The 16,456-nt window shown below is 34.7% G+C and overlaps 1 protein-coding gene across 1 annotated transcript in view; it reads left to right on the top strand.

Moving 5' to 3' along the window:
* The window catches only part of LOC149538801 (uncharacterized), a 92,227-nt gene that overhangs the window by 49,557 nt on the left and 26,214 nt on the right, over positions 1-16,456 (top strand). The window contains exon 3 of the mRNA XM_089800115.1: positions 13,459-13,527. Within this exon, the coding sequence (XP_089656241.1) occupies positions 13,459-13,527 (69 nt within the window). The remainder of the gene's footprint in view (positions 1-13,458; positions 13,528-16,456) is intronic.

The following is a 16,456-nucleotide window of genomic DNA, read 5'->3' as shown; positions in this document are numbered from 1 at the left end:
ATATATTCCGGTAACAATCCCAATGGAAATGCTTTTCTTTATACCTTCAAAGTGAGGAGAGGTTCGAACAACTTAGCAATGTGGTATAAAAGACTATTTCGTCTTTTAGTCACTTAAGTAACTTTATAACTTTATAACATTAAAATATTTAAATAAATCACTTAAGTCACTTGAACTTTAATATTTCTTGAAATACTTGTCTGATTGCCGTGCTGTCTAAAATAGGAATCTCTCCACATAATTCCCCATGTGACCAAATACACTTTCCAAAAGTAGACGGGGTCTATCGCTATTACCCTTGACTTACTATACATAGTAAGTATGGCAAATGGAGTCCAAATGACATCAAACGAGGGTCAAAACCATAAATCGTTGAATGTTGGAGATGAATCAATCCTTAGAAGACCCTCTAACCATCCTCATTAGCCTACGATGATCTAGTATTAGGCTAATCCCTGAAATTTTGATGCTGGCAACCAATGGGGACATTACAACATACCATGAGAGTCGTCTTTGATAGACAATTAATTATATACTGCTATGATAGGCTGATCAATGACAAGATACCATCTCTGATTTTCTTTATATGCTTATGCAAATCTGCTGCTACTAGCGTCTTTAATATGGAAATATAAAAAAGCTCTATCATTGTGCCATCTCTGATCCGCTGTATAATACTTGCAATATCAAACCTATATGCTCGACAAGTAAAGTCCTTAAGGGAATAAAAAAATATTCAATTCTCATACACACCTTCTCATAGCCGATTGACTTTGGTTGTTTGTATCTTTTGTTAAGGGCATGATGAATAGTTTCCACCTTGTAAACTCCTTACCATCGTGATTAATGATAAACAATATATAATCAGATCGGTTGTATGAGCCACCATACTTATGCAAATATAATACAATTAGTGATTAATCGTATGTAATGAATATTAACTAATTATTGATGGTAGATAAGTAGCCATCATTTAGACATTGTTATCATACTCAAAATAATCATTGACTAATCATGGCCATATATACTCGACCCTTATACTTTATAGTCTCTCTTTTTTTGCCATAATAGTTATTGCATACTTCTAATATAAGAATGACGGCTATTGTCAATGACTTGTGCTACTTGGCAATCTATTTAATGATTCTAGTCATTAACTGTTGTCGACAATAATTTCCTGATATATGGAAACCAATTGGTATTACTGCCATGATTAATGATGCCCTGGTAAATCGGTGATTCAATATCTTTGAGTCATTGTGTCATATTTGTTGACGGTCAGGGTATATTCTTGATACCTTAGGTGCAGCTCGTGTATTTATTTTATCATTCATGAATACGTATTTGAATGTAACACAAATAAATACCGAATTCATGGCTACCATCGGTCATTGTCATTTGACTTACATGCTTGAGTGTTTCGTCAATCTATTGTGCTTATGGTGATAGAGCCTCAAACTAGTCTTCATAATCATTCTTCCTTGTCTGATAGGGATATACTGTTTCCATCCTTCATTATTAATATCTTCCAATTATGAACTTCAGTATCTCATTGCAAACTTCGAAAAATTGGAAATAATAAATTTTAATTTTTAATTAAAATTTATGAAGTTTATATCTTTTGATTTTCTAAATTGGGGATATGGTATAGTGTCATAAGTAGGAATGTTGTTCTTGGATTGAGTCATAGAGGCAATTTGTTGTTGCAAAGTAGACACAAATTGAGCCTACTAATTAATGGTGGAATTGGTAGAAAGAATTGTAGGAGGGGAAACATAAGAAGTGTTAGGAACATTGTTTGAAATTGAAGGAATGGTTGAATATGAAAAAGGGACATTATTGTAAGTGGACATAGGGGAAGGCAATGAAACACATGGCACACTCAGAGGGATGGAAGAAAGAATAGGATTAGGAAGACACAGTTATGGAGGATTGAGATTTTGGATTGATGTCTTTATGATAGGTGGAGAATAAGTGGAGACACTAGGAATAGAAGTAGAGATAGGCATAGAGGTCTGAACACTAGTGGTAGATGGAATAAAGCCTAAATTGGGGTCACAATCTCTAACAGGCTTAATAATAGTATTAATGAGATGAGAAATAATATGCAAGATGTTAATGCCATGTTCATCATTATGAATGACTTTCATTAAACCTACTACAATAGAAATGACCTCAGGGTTAGAGTTTTTTTTGTCCTAGCCATTGTTCAAATTTCTCAAAGTCGTTGGATAGTTATTGGACTTGCACATGAGAAACCCTTAAGGCCTCATCTTCATCATGAGAAGAATGAGAAGAGTTATTCTTCATAATAGGGTTGATGTTAGTAGTATGCATGTTGGTCTCGTCAAGATTTCTAGGAAAGGAAGGCTCAGGATCAAAGGAATCCATAAGTCTACGACTTCTTTTAACAAGAATGCTCTAGGTTGGACTCAAAGTGATAACACTCATGCACAGGGGAATGAAAGAAAAGAGAAATGCAATGAAATTATGAGATTTGAAAGAAATATGCAATCCAAACAAAGAGTGTTTTATGAGAAGCACATTCAACTATCAAATCTAAGTGTGTAAAGAAAACCATACATGAGTGACGTACCTATAATATCTAGATGCATAAAATGTATCAAATATGTAATGCAAATAATGACTAACACAATGCATACAAAGGAGATCTATACCTCTAACACCAATTTCAGAATGAAAATTTAATAAATGGGGCTCATCAAAATTAATGGTATTAAATGGTGTACAATGTGAGGATATAGACCACTCCAAATTATAAGTTATGGGGGAATACAAACCCACCCTTAAACAAAATTTGATCAGCACGACCAAAAGGATGAAGGGTGCTAATGTAAGATCTATGTAAATGGGGGATTTGTGTATTCCTTGAGGGAGATTGTGATTGATTGAATGTAAAAATGATAAATGATTAAAACAAAGTATATCTGAACTATGAAAGTAAGTCCAGAGAGAAAATGGATAGAATAAACTCACCTTGAAACAAGAAGAGGAAGATTGACTTCAGATCTGAATTTGACTGTCACCAGAATGTTGGAATCAACTGTAATTCTGGATCTGGTAATCTAATGCCTTTAACTTTCCACTGTGTAATTTTCAGCCAAAAAGTGCAGGAACAAGTCGGCAATTTGACATAGTCCCAATATCTCCAAACCTAATGAAAATTTCCAAGAACCCGTGATTGTACATCTTCCCAAGCTTGCTTGGTCTGACATTCCATTTTGTGTATTTCCATGCAAGATATTCATGCTGTCTATTTGGGGTTAAGAGAAAGAGTTAAAGCTTAATGAAACATGCCTCTATTTTGGGCACTCGGTATTTGCAGTGGCAATTGCAGAATTACTCTTTGTTTCCATTTAATTTGAAGGATGTGAATAAAAAAACTTGGGACTATCAGGGGCAAATTAGATTCTCACAAGACTGAAACTGAAATAGAAGAGGAAAATGTCTGTGTTTGGGTTTTAGTGTGTTAATATGTGGTTTTTTTCTACAATCAAATAAATCTGTTATTAGCAGGAACAATATGTCATTTGGTAAGTCAATTCCATATTGAATTCTATCCTTTTATACTACATTCTACTGTCCATGAATGTTGTCACAACATTTAGTTCTTTGGGATTAAGAAGACAGATAAGGAGGAGACAGGCAAGAGGAAACTCTGCAATAAAAGTGACCACTGTTGAGTAACATGGATCGGTTTCTGCGAATGTAATTATATTGCCATTTTTATTCATATGTTTCAAATGCAGATTTGGATCTCATATAAGTATGAGAGAAGGAGACATTTCTTTTGAAGAGACATGTCTCCAAGGTTTAAACATCATTAGTATAAAATAATATAACCATATGTATAATATATACATTATTATATACATATATACATATATATATAATTAATATTTTATATATATATATATATATATAAAATTAAATATAATATTATATATATATATATATATATCATCATCAATAATGAAACTCATGATCATATCAATCTGACTGTAACTACAAACTTAACACTCCCTCTTAGTTAGCAAGGATCGATACATAACATATTGCGTTCTTGAGTACTCGAAGAGATATCATCTTAGTATGATATTCCTAGAATGACATATTTAATGATATCAACATAAATCCATCAACACACACATATATTATATATGGAATTTGCTACAATTCATAATGAGACTAAATTTCTCAACACTTCTCCTTTTAGCAAGGAGGGAAATTAAGTAAATACAATAACTTTAATATAAGTTTGAATACCACTTTAAGTGTGGTCTATAGTAGGTTTATGTTATGGTGTCCGACAATATCCGACTCGAATAACCATAACAATTTTCATAGTGTTTGGCAAAATCCGGCCTGATAACAATGACACCAATAATTTTCATGGTGTCCGACAAGATCCGACCTAATAACCATGATGGATATCAATGTGTCCGGCAAAATCCGGCCTAATAACAATGACACCCATAATTTTTATGGTGTCTGGCAAGATCCGACCTAATAACCATGATGGATATCAATGTGTCTGGCAAAATCCAGCCAAATAACAATGACACCCATAATTTTCGTGTTGTCTGGCAAGATCTGGCCTAATAACCATGATGGATATCAATGTTTCTGACAAAATTTGGCCTAATAACAATGACACCAATAACCTTCAACACTTTTGGTGTTAGAAGGTTGGTCATCTATTGATAGGATCGTCACCTTACAATAGTTACCTTTTGTTCATTATCATAACTTCCGGCACACCGGGACAACAACTTAATGTAGTCTATTATGATAACAGGTCTAGTTATTGATAAGGTTGTCACCTTTCAATAACTCCCCTCTAAATATATACATCAATGAAAGATTGTCATCTTTCATGACATAACTACAACAACATCATGTAGTAACTCACATGATATCCACCATGAACCAAGTTAGAGGGTGGACCCACCATACCCGCTACTAGAGGGTGGAACAAAGGGTTTTCACCTCATACTTCTTTCTCATAGAGAAGAGCGCATTATGAAGGCTTTCTCTTAGAACTTTACCTCATAAAAAAAATCATCTACGAAGGATTGCATCTCAAACTTTCTCCCTCTAAACATGGATCCTGGGAAATTAGGTCCTCTAGTTACTTCCTCAAAAAAAAAAAGAAAAACTCTCTTCACCCAAGGATACCTGTCAAACTCACTCTAAATCTGATATCAATCTTTAGATTTTTTAGTGATCAATACTTCCTCATAATATGCATAATATACATAGGAGTAGGCCCATAACATGCAATGACCCACATGTATTTCTAGAGTCCCTCTGAGTATCAATCTTCTAAGCTCTTGCATTGCCTTTGAAGAAGTGTCATACTCCCTCTTAATGTAGAAGACTCTCATAATCTTAATCATCAAAGATGAGAGCCTCATTTTATCCATCTTGATCATCAAGGTCTTTGGAGCTACTATCATTAGGTTGATTCTGCACAATATTTGGCGGCATGTTTAAAGTACCAACTTTCTTTTCTTGTAAGAACATCCTCAACCATAAAGGAAAAGATCAAGGCAAATAACCTTTATAGTATGTGTAGAAATTACAAATAAGAGAGATAAATATCAAAAATAAGAATACTTATCTGCACATGAAGCTTCATAATTTTCTTCTAAAAGTATTTAAGAATGGAACATCTCTCCTCTAAAAGTGGGAATGAGACATTGACTATTATTCCCCCAAAATGTAAAATTTCCACTTATTCTTATATTGTTGAATAATTTTGTATCAAATATGATAACTCCTTTCTAACTTTCTCATTAGCTTAATAGTAGAAGCGAGCACAAATTTGTCCACAATACACCAATATCTTGATTGAGTATGATTGTGCCACTTGAATGACTCTACAACTCATACTTAAAATTTCATTTATCATTTATCATAGATGATTCAATTGAAGTCACTACTTTCTTATGATGCACACAGGGGATAGGCCTATTCAAATCACATAGTTGCATGAAATACAGTCCTCTTGACTGTTACAATTTATTGATCATTGAAGATTCTACCACAACATGGTTTACTCCCTTTGAATCAATATGATCGAGATTACTGAACACTGAATTTTATCCTCTATATGCTCCCTCTCTTTTAAGGTTGCCTCAAATGTCAGTCTTCCTCCGAATTTCAATATTTTTCTTCCTGAAATAACATTTTTGAAGAAAAAAGATCAAGGTACATTGCTCTTATAATATTTATTGAAAATAAAATAAAATAAGATAAGAGAGAGACTACAAAAATATTCAAAGGTAACAGATAGTTATAAATAATAAGACTATTCCAATAAAATATAAACTTTATTTTGAACTTACATTCATATGTTCAAACTTCTCTCTCTCTATATATTAATCAATTTGTGATAGATATTTTTCTTTTTCATTTTATATTTCTTTATTAAATTTCATTAATGAAATATAATAACATCCTTATAGATTACTATAGACATATAGTTTTACATCTATTAGAATACCTATTATGTGTTAATAACTTATATAACTCATTTTAATAATATCAAAAACTAAACTTAAATAATAAACAATAATGATTTACCACGTATACTTACCTCAAGAGATTGGTACCCAAGTTCTTACCTTGATGTACTACTACTTTTCTTAAGAGGTTATCTTCATCATTTGGTATGCCCTCTTTTGTATGGTGTTTGTTCAAGGTCTTTGCCACAGTTCACATTTCTCATAACTTTGAGTATATATGTTTTATTTATTATGCCCCTCTTAATCTGGTGTTGACTATAGGAATAATAGATGTCATAGGGTATTTTAACCCCATTACTACTCGCATGCTCCTTTTCATACCGTTCTGTTGTGTTGTCAATAATATGTCTTTACATATGGTGGGCCATTGTGGAATGCTTTCAACCCAACTTACGTCCACTTCAGAATTCTCGCTTTAATGTCTCAAAGGAATTAAATGAAATTCATAGAATCAATCGACCAAAATTTGATTTCTTGTCATAGAAGGAATTCATTAACCCGGGTCAATATGCTGAACAAAACTGGTAAACTATATTTATATTCATTTGACTTCTCCCTCCAATCGCTTATTTGTACTATTCTCTCCTCTTAGTATAGTAAGTCAATTTTTAATAATATATTGTCAATAATATGTCAATTTATAATGTTTATAATGATAATTTGTGTGTTGCATGTCCAACATTGCCTTTGGGTGATACAAATTTCTTTTGGAAGATGTTGCATATTGTATATCACTGCCAAATATATATATATATGGTTTTTGCATAATATATGACTTAGCAAAGCCAACAGAGTCGCTGACTTGGAACTTTGGATGCATATGCATGTTGTCGTTCCTTTGACTGTAACCCCTGTGCGAGTCTTGGTCATACTCCTATTTAATACGTACAATTCCATGTATTAGCTTTCCACATACTTAGTGGCACACTTATTGCTCGAATATTTATCTGCAACCTGGTTGCTTCTTCATGTCATCTTTTGACTTGCACATCCTTATATTATATGCTACGATAGACTTTTTATTCATGTATGTGTTGTGCTGGGTATTGATGTGTATGTTGGATAAATAAATCATCATAGTAGAATCCTCTAACCATCTTCTATTTTTTGACTCCTCTGACTACGGGCTTTCTTTGTTATTTGGCATAGTATAACGTCTTCAACAAGTATCATGCAATGCCTACAAAGGTTGACCGAGGTTTATGTTCATGATGAATTGATTAATTTCATCGGGATTTATTATCACTGTTCCAAAATACTTGTTATTTGCCAATACATATAGTTCAACACTTTCTTGTTCATGAGTGGTTACTACCATGTGCCTTTGTATTCACCTGATATGTGTGACATGAAATAACACATCATAGGTCGACTCCTTCATAGTTTTCTGCTATGCCATCTGTTATTAGTCTTATCAGCATATGAAAGATGTACTCCATATTTGCCCTAGAATCTCTATGGGTTTGTTCATCATTCACTCGTCTACTAGAAGATATGCACACGCGGATTTATACTGGCTTCAACCCTTAAATTATTTTTCTTGTCGATAAGCCACATTTTAGAATCTATTCGAATCACGTATCTTTGAATTCAGTCTTCCTCTGTTTCTATAGATAAGTATTTCCTTTGTATCTTAATACTTATATCACACCCTTACTTTGAGTCCAAGCCATTTGTGATTTAAGGAACCATATGGCATGCTGTATATATGTATTTCAATGTCATTACTATGTTTGGATCATCTCTGTTGTCATCAAAGTAACAAAAATCGGAATCGGATCGGAATTGGCAAGGCCGAATCGAATCGTGAATCGGTAATGAATCGGCGATAAATCAGCAAATTTGAAAAAACCCTTTAAATTTAAAGATTTTAAGAATTTAAAACTTACTTCATGCACCCTTTATTGAATATAACTTAAACACACTATAACATCATCAAATAGAAGTTAAAACTTAACATACATAAACATGGAACATAAAATCCATCACATACGTAACTATGTTATCTAAAATGTAAATTGTAGGCTAGCTGAAGTAAATAGAAATCAAATGATCATAATGATTTAAATCATAGAATGTATGTAAGATGATCCATAAGACATCAAATCATAAATGTATGTAAGAATCTAAGATGAAGATCCATAAAAGTTTGAAACATATGTCTATCAATGATTCAGTATCAATATCTGTAAACAAAATATAAAAACAAGGCTCTAGCTCAAGCTTCAAACTCATAGTCATCATCATCATCCTCAAGATCATCCTGAAGCTCGGCTGCAGCCTCAGCCTCAGCCTCTGAGTATCCAGTCTGCCTAGTAGCAAGGCGTCTAATGTAGGTCCTAGAGGACTGTCGAGCCATATCTCTCGCATGTAAGATGGACTCACGAACGTCGCTAGGGCCTGTGCCTGTGCGTGCACATGTGCGTCTACCAATGCTTGAAGAACGTGCTCTAGCTGCCTCAGCCTCTATATCCACCTGGTCAACCCATGCACGGTCTTCCTCAGTGAAGATTGGATCCACAACCTCTGTGAGCCACTCTGATTCTGGATCAATCTCCTCCAGAATGATCAGAGAGGAGTCAGTGCCTAAAATCTGTCTGATCGTAAGACAGAGGTTATAATGAACAAAGACAATATCATTCAACTTCTGCACTGTCAACCTGTTTCTCCTCTTCGAATGGATGTGCTCGAACATGGACCAACTGCGCTCACATCCAGAAGCGCTGCTTGGCTGACTCAGAATACGGATGGCAATTTTTTGAAGTTTTGGGGTTGTGGCCCCAAACATTTGCCACTATCTATCTGCAATAAGGGAAAATAGAAACAATTAGTCTCATTTACAAATTACAAGTTAACTCTAAAATTACATAATCAACTTTAAGTTTAGAATCTAGATTCATGAACATTGAATATATTATTTAATTTTTACCTGGCTGTAGTGTTGTCTGAGCATTTATGGCCATCCTGCCAGAGAAAAGTGGTCCCTCTTTATTGTTGAACTGGTCTAGCTCAACAATCGCAGTAGCGCCATCTTCATCGCTACTCAACCTCTGAATCACTGTGTATAAGCCAGTGAGAACCTCCGCATCCGCCTTGAACTCAGGACGGAAACAAAATGCCGGATTCAGAAAGTAAGCTGCTGCATGGATGGGTCGATGGAGCTAATTCTGCCATCTCCTATCGATGATGTCCCAAATAGGGCCATACCTCTCTTGCACTCCTGCATATTGGGCTCTGATGGCCTCCTTGGCCCTATCCATGCCCTCATAAATGTAGCCCATAGAGGGCTTCTCCCCATCAGCAGTTCGTAGCAAAGCTACAAGGGGCTCAGTGACCTACATATAAAGTAAAACAAAAAAATTGAGTCAAAACTTAAATATAAAATAATATAACTTAAAGTAAAAGTAAAATACTAAATGTTAAATTGCAATAAATTTACCTTTAGGATTTCTCTAGTGGGTTTCCAAAAACCATCCTCATCAAATATGCAATCCGCCACATTTATCTCTGTAGTGGTCGTAGCATAGGAAGAGGAAATCCAGTCCCGCCCGACAAACATGCTCCTCAATTCATCCCTTGATGTCAACAAGGACTGCAGGGTGATGAAATTCGAGGCAAACCTCGTGATACTTGGGCGAGCTAACTCCTTGCCTTTTGTGTACTTCCTCATTGTGCTAAGGACAAATGAATGATTATAAATGAATTTGCATATGTTTTTTGCCCTTTCCACACATGACTTGACAAACTCAAGTTTGCCATTTTCCTCCAACATGAGGTCAATGCAGTGTGCCGCACAAGGGGACCAAAATATGGTGGGGTGCCTCTCCATCAAAAGTTTACCTACAACAATTTTAAGTCAATTAAAAATTCAAATTTCAAAATTCAAATAAATTTATTTTCAAAACTTGAAAAGTTAAAAGTTTACCTGCAGCAACATAACTTGCTGCATTATCTGTCACCACCTAGATCACATTTTGTTCTTCCACCTCTGCTATGACTTCCTCAATAGCCTCACATAAGTATGTGGCATTTTTTACATGTGCGAAAGCATCGATGGATTTGATGAACATGGTATATCCTACAAGTAACAAAACAACGAATTAGAGTATTAAATGGATCATCAAGAAATTAGCATTCAACAAATCAAAATTTACAATTATGTATGTAGGAAAGTAGAATGATCAATCACCTCCACAGGATACAAGAAAATTGAGGAGTGTTCTATTCCTCCTATCTGTCCAACTATCAGTCATGATGGTGCAACCCTTTGCAATCCACTCCTTTCGGTTCTCCTCGAGCTTAGCCCTCATGTCCTCTATCATCTCATCCAAGAGGTATCCGCTCAACTTAGCCTCAGTTGGGGCTTTAAACTCCGGACCACAAGTAGCAACCGCATCTATCATGTTCTGCCAATAAGGAGCCCTGTGAAAAAAACAAATTTAGATGTCAAAGACTCAAATTATAAAACAAGTAGATATAATTAAAGTTTTACTTTTACTTTTAATTTTAACTTTAAAGAAAACAAAGAAAAAAGAATCAATTACCTGGCTGCAATAAATGCAATGTTGCCAAAGTACCAAAATTTGCATATCTCCTTTCTGGCAGTATCATGAATCTCCTTGTTCAAACCCATGCCCTCAAGCGTGGGTTGGGAACTAGGAGTAGTGTGGGGCACAAAGTAACCATCCATTCTGTTTTTCCACACTCTAGGCTGCAATAGGTTGGTGTGGGACTCTGTCTTAGTATGTGACTGACTAGCACTAGCACTAGCACTAGCACGAGTAGAAGAACTAGGATAAAAAGGAGGCCTAGAAGAACCTTTTCCAACACAACCTACGGATGCGGAAGCTGATGCAGATGCAGATGTGGATGCGGCTGCGGATGTGGGAACATGGGAGCCAATACCCCTTAACCCTTCAAGTTGCATTTTCCTATTGGCTTTGTCTTTTTCAATTTTTTCTAATGCCATTAAGCAAGTGCGTTTTGCCTCAGGAGTTTGGTGAGTGCAAATTGTAACATCGTGTCCAGGTATAGCAGCAATGTGGTATTTTAATCTATAAATACCCCTAGAAGTTATTTTTTCTTTACAAAAAATACATTTTGTTTGATATTTGGTTCTTCCAGGAAACTCTTCGTTATATTTCCAACATTCATCTTTTCTACCCATTGCGAATTTGCGAAAAATGAAAGCAAAGGCTGCTGCAATAAATTTTTTAATGTAAAATATCAAAGTTTGAAGCTAATAAAAGCTACAAAACAACAAACCCTAGTTTGCAACTTAGTAAAAATAAAGAACATTCAAGATCTAAACTAAAAATCTTGAAAACTATAAAAATTTAACAAAAAATACATAATACACTAAAAATTTAACAAAAAATGCATAATACACTAACTTGCAAAAAAAAATGAGCACTTACCTCTTGCAAATGAGTTGAGGAGTGTTGAAATTGGCTCTTTAATGCTCCCAATGCAATTGATGGCCTCCCCAAATGGATTGCTGATCTCTTTTGTGCTCTTTCTTCTTGCCGGTTAGAAACCTATGGCTTTTCTTTTCTCTTTTTCTCTCTCACTTTTCCTCTCTTCTACTCATGTTAAACAAATAGAAGGCCCTTTAGGGTTATAACAAAGAGAATAGGTCAAAAAGAAAGTAAAAAAAACAAGTGATTTTTTTTAATTTTACAAGTCCATACTTTACTGGCCGTGGGCGATTTCTTGGCGATTTTATCAGGCGATTTGGGTGATTCAGGCGATTCACCCAATGAAATCGGCGATGGCGATTTCTGACTCCAAAAAAATCACCATCCATGAATCTGATCGCTGAATCGCCGATTCACGCGATTTTTGGGCGATTCTCGTTACTCTAGTTGTCATACACTAGTCATAAATGTATATCCAGTTGGTGTCCAACGACCCCTCTGGCATATTTAGCCTCCAAATATTCTCTACATTGAGCGGAAATTCAATATTGATTTGAAAAGATATGACATTTGCAACCTTGCTCTGATACCATGTTGAGTAACATGGATCGGTTTCTGCAAATGTAATTATATTACCATTGTTATAGATATGTTTCAAATGCAGATTTGGATCTCATAGAAGTATGAGAGGAGACATGTCTTTTGAAGAGACATGTCTCCAAGGTTTAAACATCATTAGTTATGTTACAAGCTAGAGTTGCCGTTGCACCAAAAGATCGCCCTATTAATGCCCGATACAACCACTAAACTTATAGAACACAGGAGGCAGTTAAGCCATGTCACGAATCGCGAAGGGGAAAGCTGACGGTTAGTCCAAGAATTCCCCCCTCAGCGTTACCCGAGGGGATTCGAACTTGTGACCAAGTTCTGATACCACTTGTTACAAGCTAGAGTTGCCGTTGCATGAAAAGATCGACCTGTTAATGCCTGATACAACCACTGGACTTATAGAACACAGGAGGCAGTTAAACCATGTCACGAATCCCAAAGGGGAAGGTTGATGATTAGTCCAACAAGTTAGTATAGAATAATATAACTAACCATATATATATATATATTTATATTTATATAAAATTAATATAATATAATAATGTAATCTATCTATCTATCTATCTATATATATAAAAGAATATTTATATTATCATCAATAATGAAACTCATGATCATATCAATCTGACTGTAACTACAAACTTAACAACCACTACAATCAAGAGGATGAAAAGGAATCACGTTTAACAATGATAAGGACTTTTGCTTAGACCCTATCATTAGAGTTTTTGTGATTATAACAGTTTGAGCTTTATACTCCACTTTCCAGCAGGGTTGTTCTACTTTATCACTTGTATTGCTCTATTTTCAGTGTATCTACTTTTTTTCTTTGGCATTATTAATTAATTGCAAAAATTTAAAGAGGCATATATGTTCCACAGCTGTGGCCAGTCAATATCAATTGGAATTTCATGAAACCGATAACACGAGAAATCGAAAGTGTGGGGAAGGTATGCAGTCTTTCTCTTTCTTTTTTTGTATGCTTTATTTCTTAGTTGCACCTTTCATGTGGTATTTAGTTTAATCTTTTCAGATAGTGTACAGGCTTATTGTATCAATGTATTACTTATAAATGAACAATTACCTAATTGTCATAGGGTTTTGTATTCTGTCACATAATCAACATGTTCCCTGAAGTTTATGTTTTGTTCTATTAGCTAAAATTGACTTTTGATTTAGTGCTGTATGAGAGTATGCATGGTTGATGTGGTTGCATTTAATCAATTTGATCTTTTGAACAGATATTTGCACATTGATAGACAAAATTTATGCCCTTACTAGATTGTTGTTTTATAGGAAGGGGAAGTCAAATTTGCTAATTTGAATGATATTGTTTATTCTATTTTATAGGCAAAGTACTCAACAACAGAAATAAAAATGCATAATATTGATTGCAATCTTGTTAAAAGTTTCGTTAATGACTTAGAAAAGAATAGCTATGTGAGCATATTTTGGTCTTGGATTGTGTCTGGGCCAAACTAGGACTAGAACTAGGACCATAACCTGGGCAGAAATAGGAGCAGAACTCAGGCCTGCAGGGAAGAACCTGGTAACTTAGCTGTATATAGGTATCATAACATGTATAGCTGGAAACTTTTGATTGAACCTTCACTTCTGATGAATTAAATATGACACTACCTTTTCATTTTGGGAAGATGCAGTTTTTTTTTTGTCTAGGTAATGATGACAATTATCCCATTTTTCCTTTAAAAGCATAAATAATTTCCTCCAATTTGTTTTCCATTTCAACTTGAATTTTTAACATGTTTCATGGTTTACTCATCTTTATCCTGAAGATAAGGAAGGATCTTCATTAATACAAAGTGTGCTATTGTTGAGGACGCTTATTAAATTTTTCTGGTGTAGGGAAAATATTTTCACTAAAAAATAAAAATGGCTGGTTGGATAAATATCTAACTGTTCTATTATGTTTTCCATGTGTTAACTGATAAATGAATTCCCCATGTCTTGGTAAGTCTTGAAGAAAGCTCCTAATAATCTATTAGTTGGCTACTTAGAAAGGTTGAAACAGGTCATAAAAATATTCTGCTTGAATTTTACCTTCCCAAATTTGATAGCAGTAGAAGTTTAAAGCTTTCCTATTCTCCACATTCTTAGAGGGTCCTATGTTTACTCGATGGCTCAGCACACATTTGTAATTCGATGGAAATGCTAGATTGAGCATTCTTTCATATTGGAAGCTGTAATAATTAGTTATTTTGTTTCCCTGAATCAAATCATAGATTGTATCTTCCAGTTTGCAGTTGGTACTTCAACTTGAACTCTCCTTTTTTCTGTAAGTCTGGTATGATTTAATCTTGTTTTATGTGTCCTTGAAATACATAGCATTGATCCATCAGTGCAAAGTCAACTAGAGAGAGTAAGCCATGGACAAACTTCAACTTCATGACCAAGCTTGAGAAATAACCTAAAGTATGATGGGTGATCAACTTCTGGATTGTTTAGGTCACTATTCTTATTTTTGAGGAAAGATAGGTGACACAAAAACACACGAAAAATTGTAGAATGCACTTATATTTAATAATCAATAAACAATTCAATTGGTGTGCAATGCCTCAAAATATTACATTTGGAGAATTTTTCCTCGAGCAGGATGGTGGTAAAGAATACTTGGTGAACAGACAAAGTTTGAAATTTTTTGAGTGACCCTTACTAGATTGTTGTTTCTAAGTAGGGATATCATTCATGTTAGCTAGTCTGGGTAAATTGGTGTTCCCAGCTGTGGTGAATGGGGTGGACTGCAATCACTAAATGTGAAAGGTTGGAACTTTTTGTAAATAATTATGTACAGCTATTCTTTTAATTGTAAATAACTTGTGCACAACCATTTCTTTCAATCTTTATCCTTTTTAGTGTGGTGAAGTTTTCATCTGCTTAATTTCTTGGATAGATTTTCTGATACCCCACTGGAAAGTCAGGTAGAGGGGTTTCTTGAGACAAAGTGTGTATTTAGGAATGTGGATCATCTTTTTTGAAACCAGGTTTTGGCTTGTACAATATCCTTTTCATTCTGGTCTTTTTGAAAGTAGATGGAGTTGTCGCTCTTTTATTAATGTGGTTCCAATAACATAAGAGCAGCGATGTTGTGGAGCTAATGATCTCTGTCACAGATGTAACTCAAGAAAGTATCCAAGAGGAAAACATTAGTAGAAATATAATATAAGTACTAATTTAGCAAAATTTAGGACCCACAAGCTTTAAAAATGGTCTCAAAGTATCAATACATTATCGTTTATCTACTTACAAGTCCCAAAAACATTGTGCATCTAAAAGATAATTTTTGATTTGGTACCTAAAGGTACAAGCTTTGTCAATCATGTACAAGTTGCATTATAGAATTCAAGTAAGGTGGTAATAATCAGCATGGCTAGTACTACTATTTCAAGAGCCAAAAGAATAAGGTGGCTTGAAGATGGAAATGGAATTTTTTTTGGATTGAATCGCAATTAGAGCTCCAAAAGCCAAGCTGGCAGAAGAGCTCCATGAATATGAGGTGCAATTGGTTTAGCCGAATTTGTAAAAACCTACTCACAAGACCAATGAACCATTAAGGAAAGGAAGATGCACAGACAGGTGAGGACTTGAAGGATACACAACAATCCACCTACTTGGTTCCATAAATATGTAGGCTCAACTCCCTTGCACATTTTGACATTAATTCCTATTAGCATTGTAACTGACCTATCTTCTTTAGGTATACAAATTTTTGCTAGTATACACTAGCTTTCTTCATTAACTTGATTAACAAAGGGCTTCCCACATTGTACACTCAAAAGAATGATCATCTAACATTTTAAAGTCTTCATGTCACCCTAGTGGCTGAAGATGTATTTGAGATTGTTGACTTGCAGGGGGCCT

This window comes from Cupressus sempervirens, chromosome 9 (assembly GCF_028749045.1).
Source record: "Cupressus sempervirens isolate cs-2001-9-10 chromosome 9, ASM2874904v1, whole genome shotgun sequence".
NCBI classification, from domain to species: domain Eukaryota; kingdom Viridiplantae; phylum Streptophyta; class Pinopsida; order Cupressales; family Cupressaceae; genus Cupressus; species Cupressus sempervirens.
This window is presented reverse-complemented; position numbering and strand designations above follow the sequence as displayed.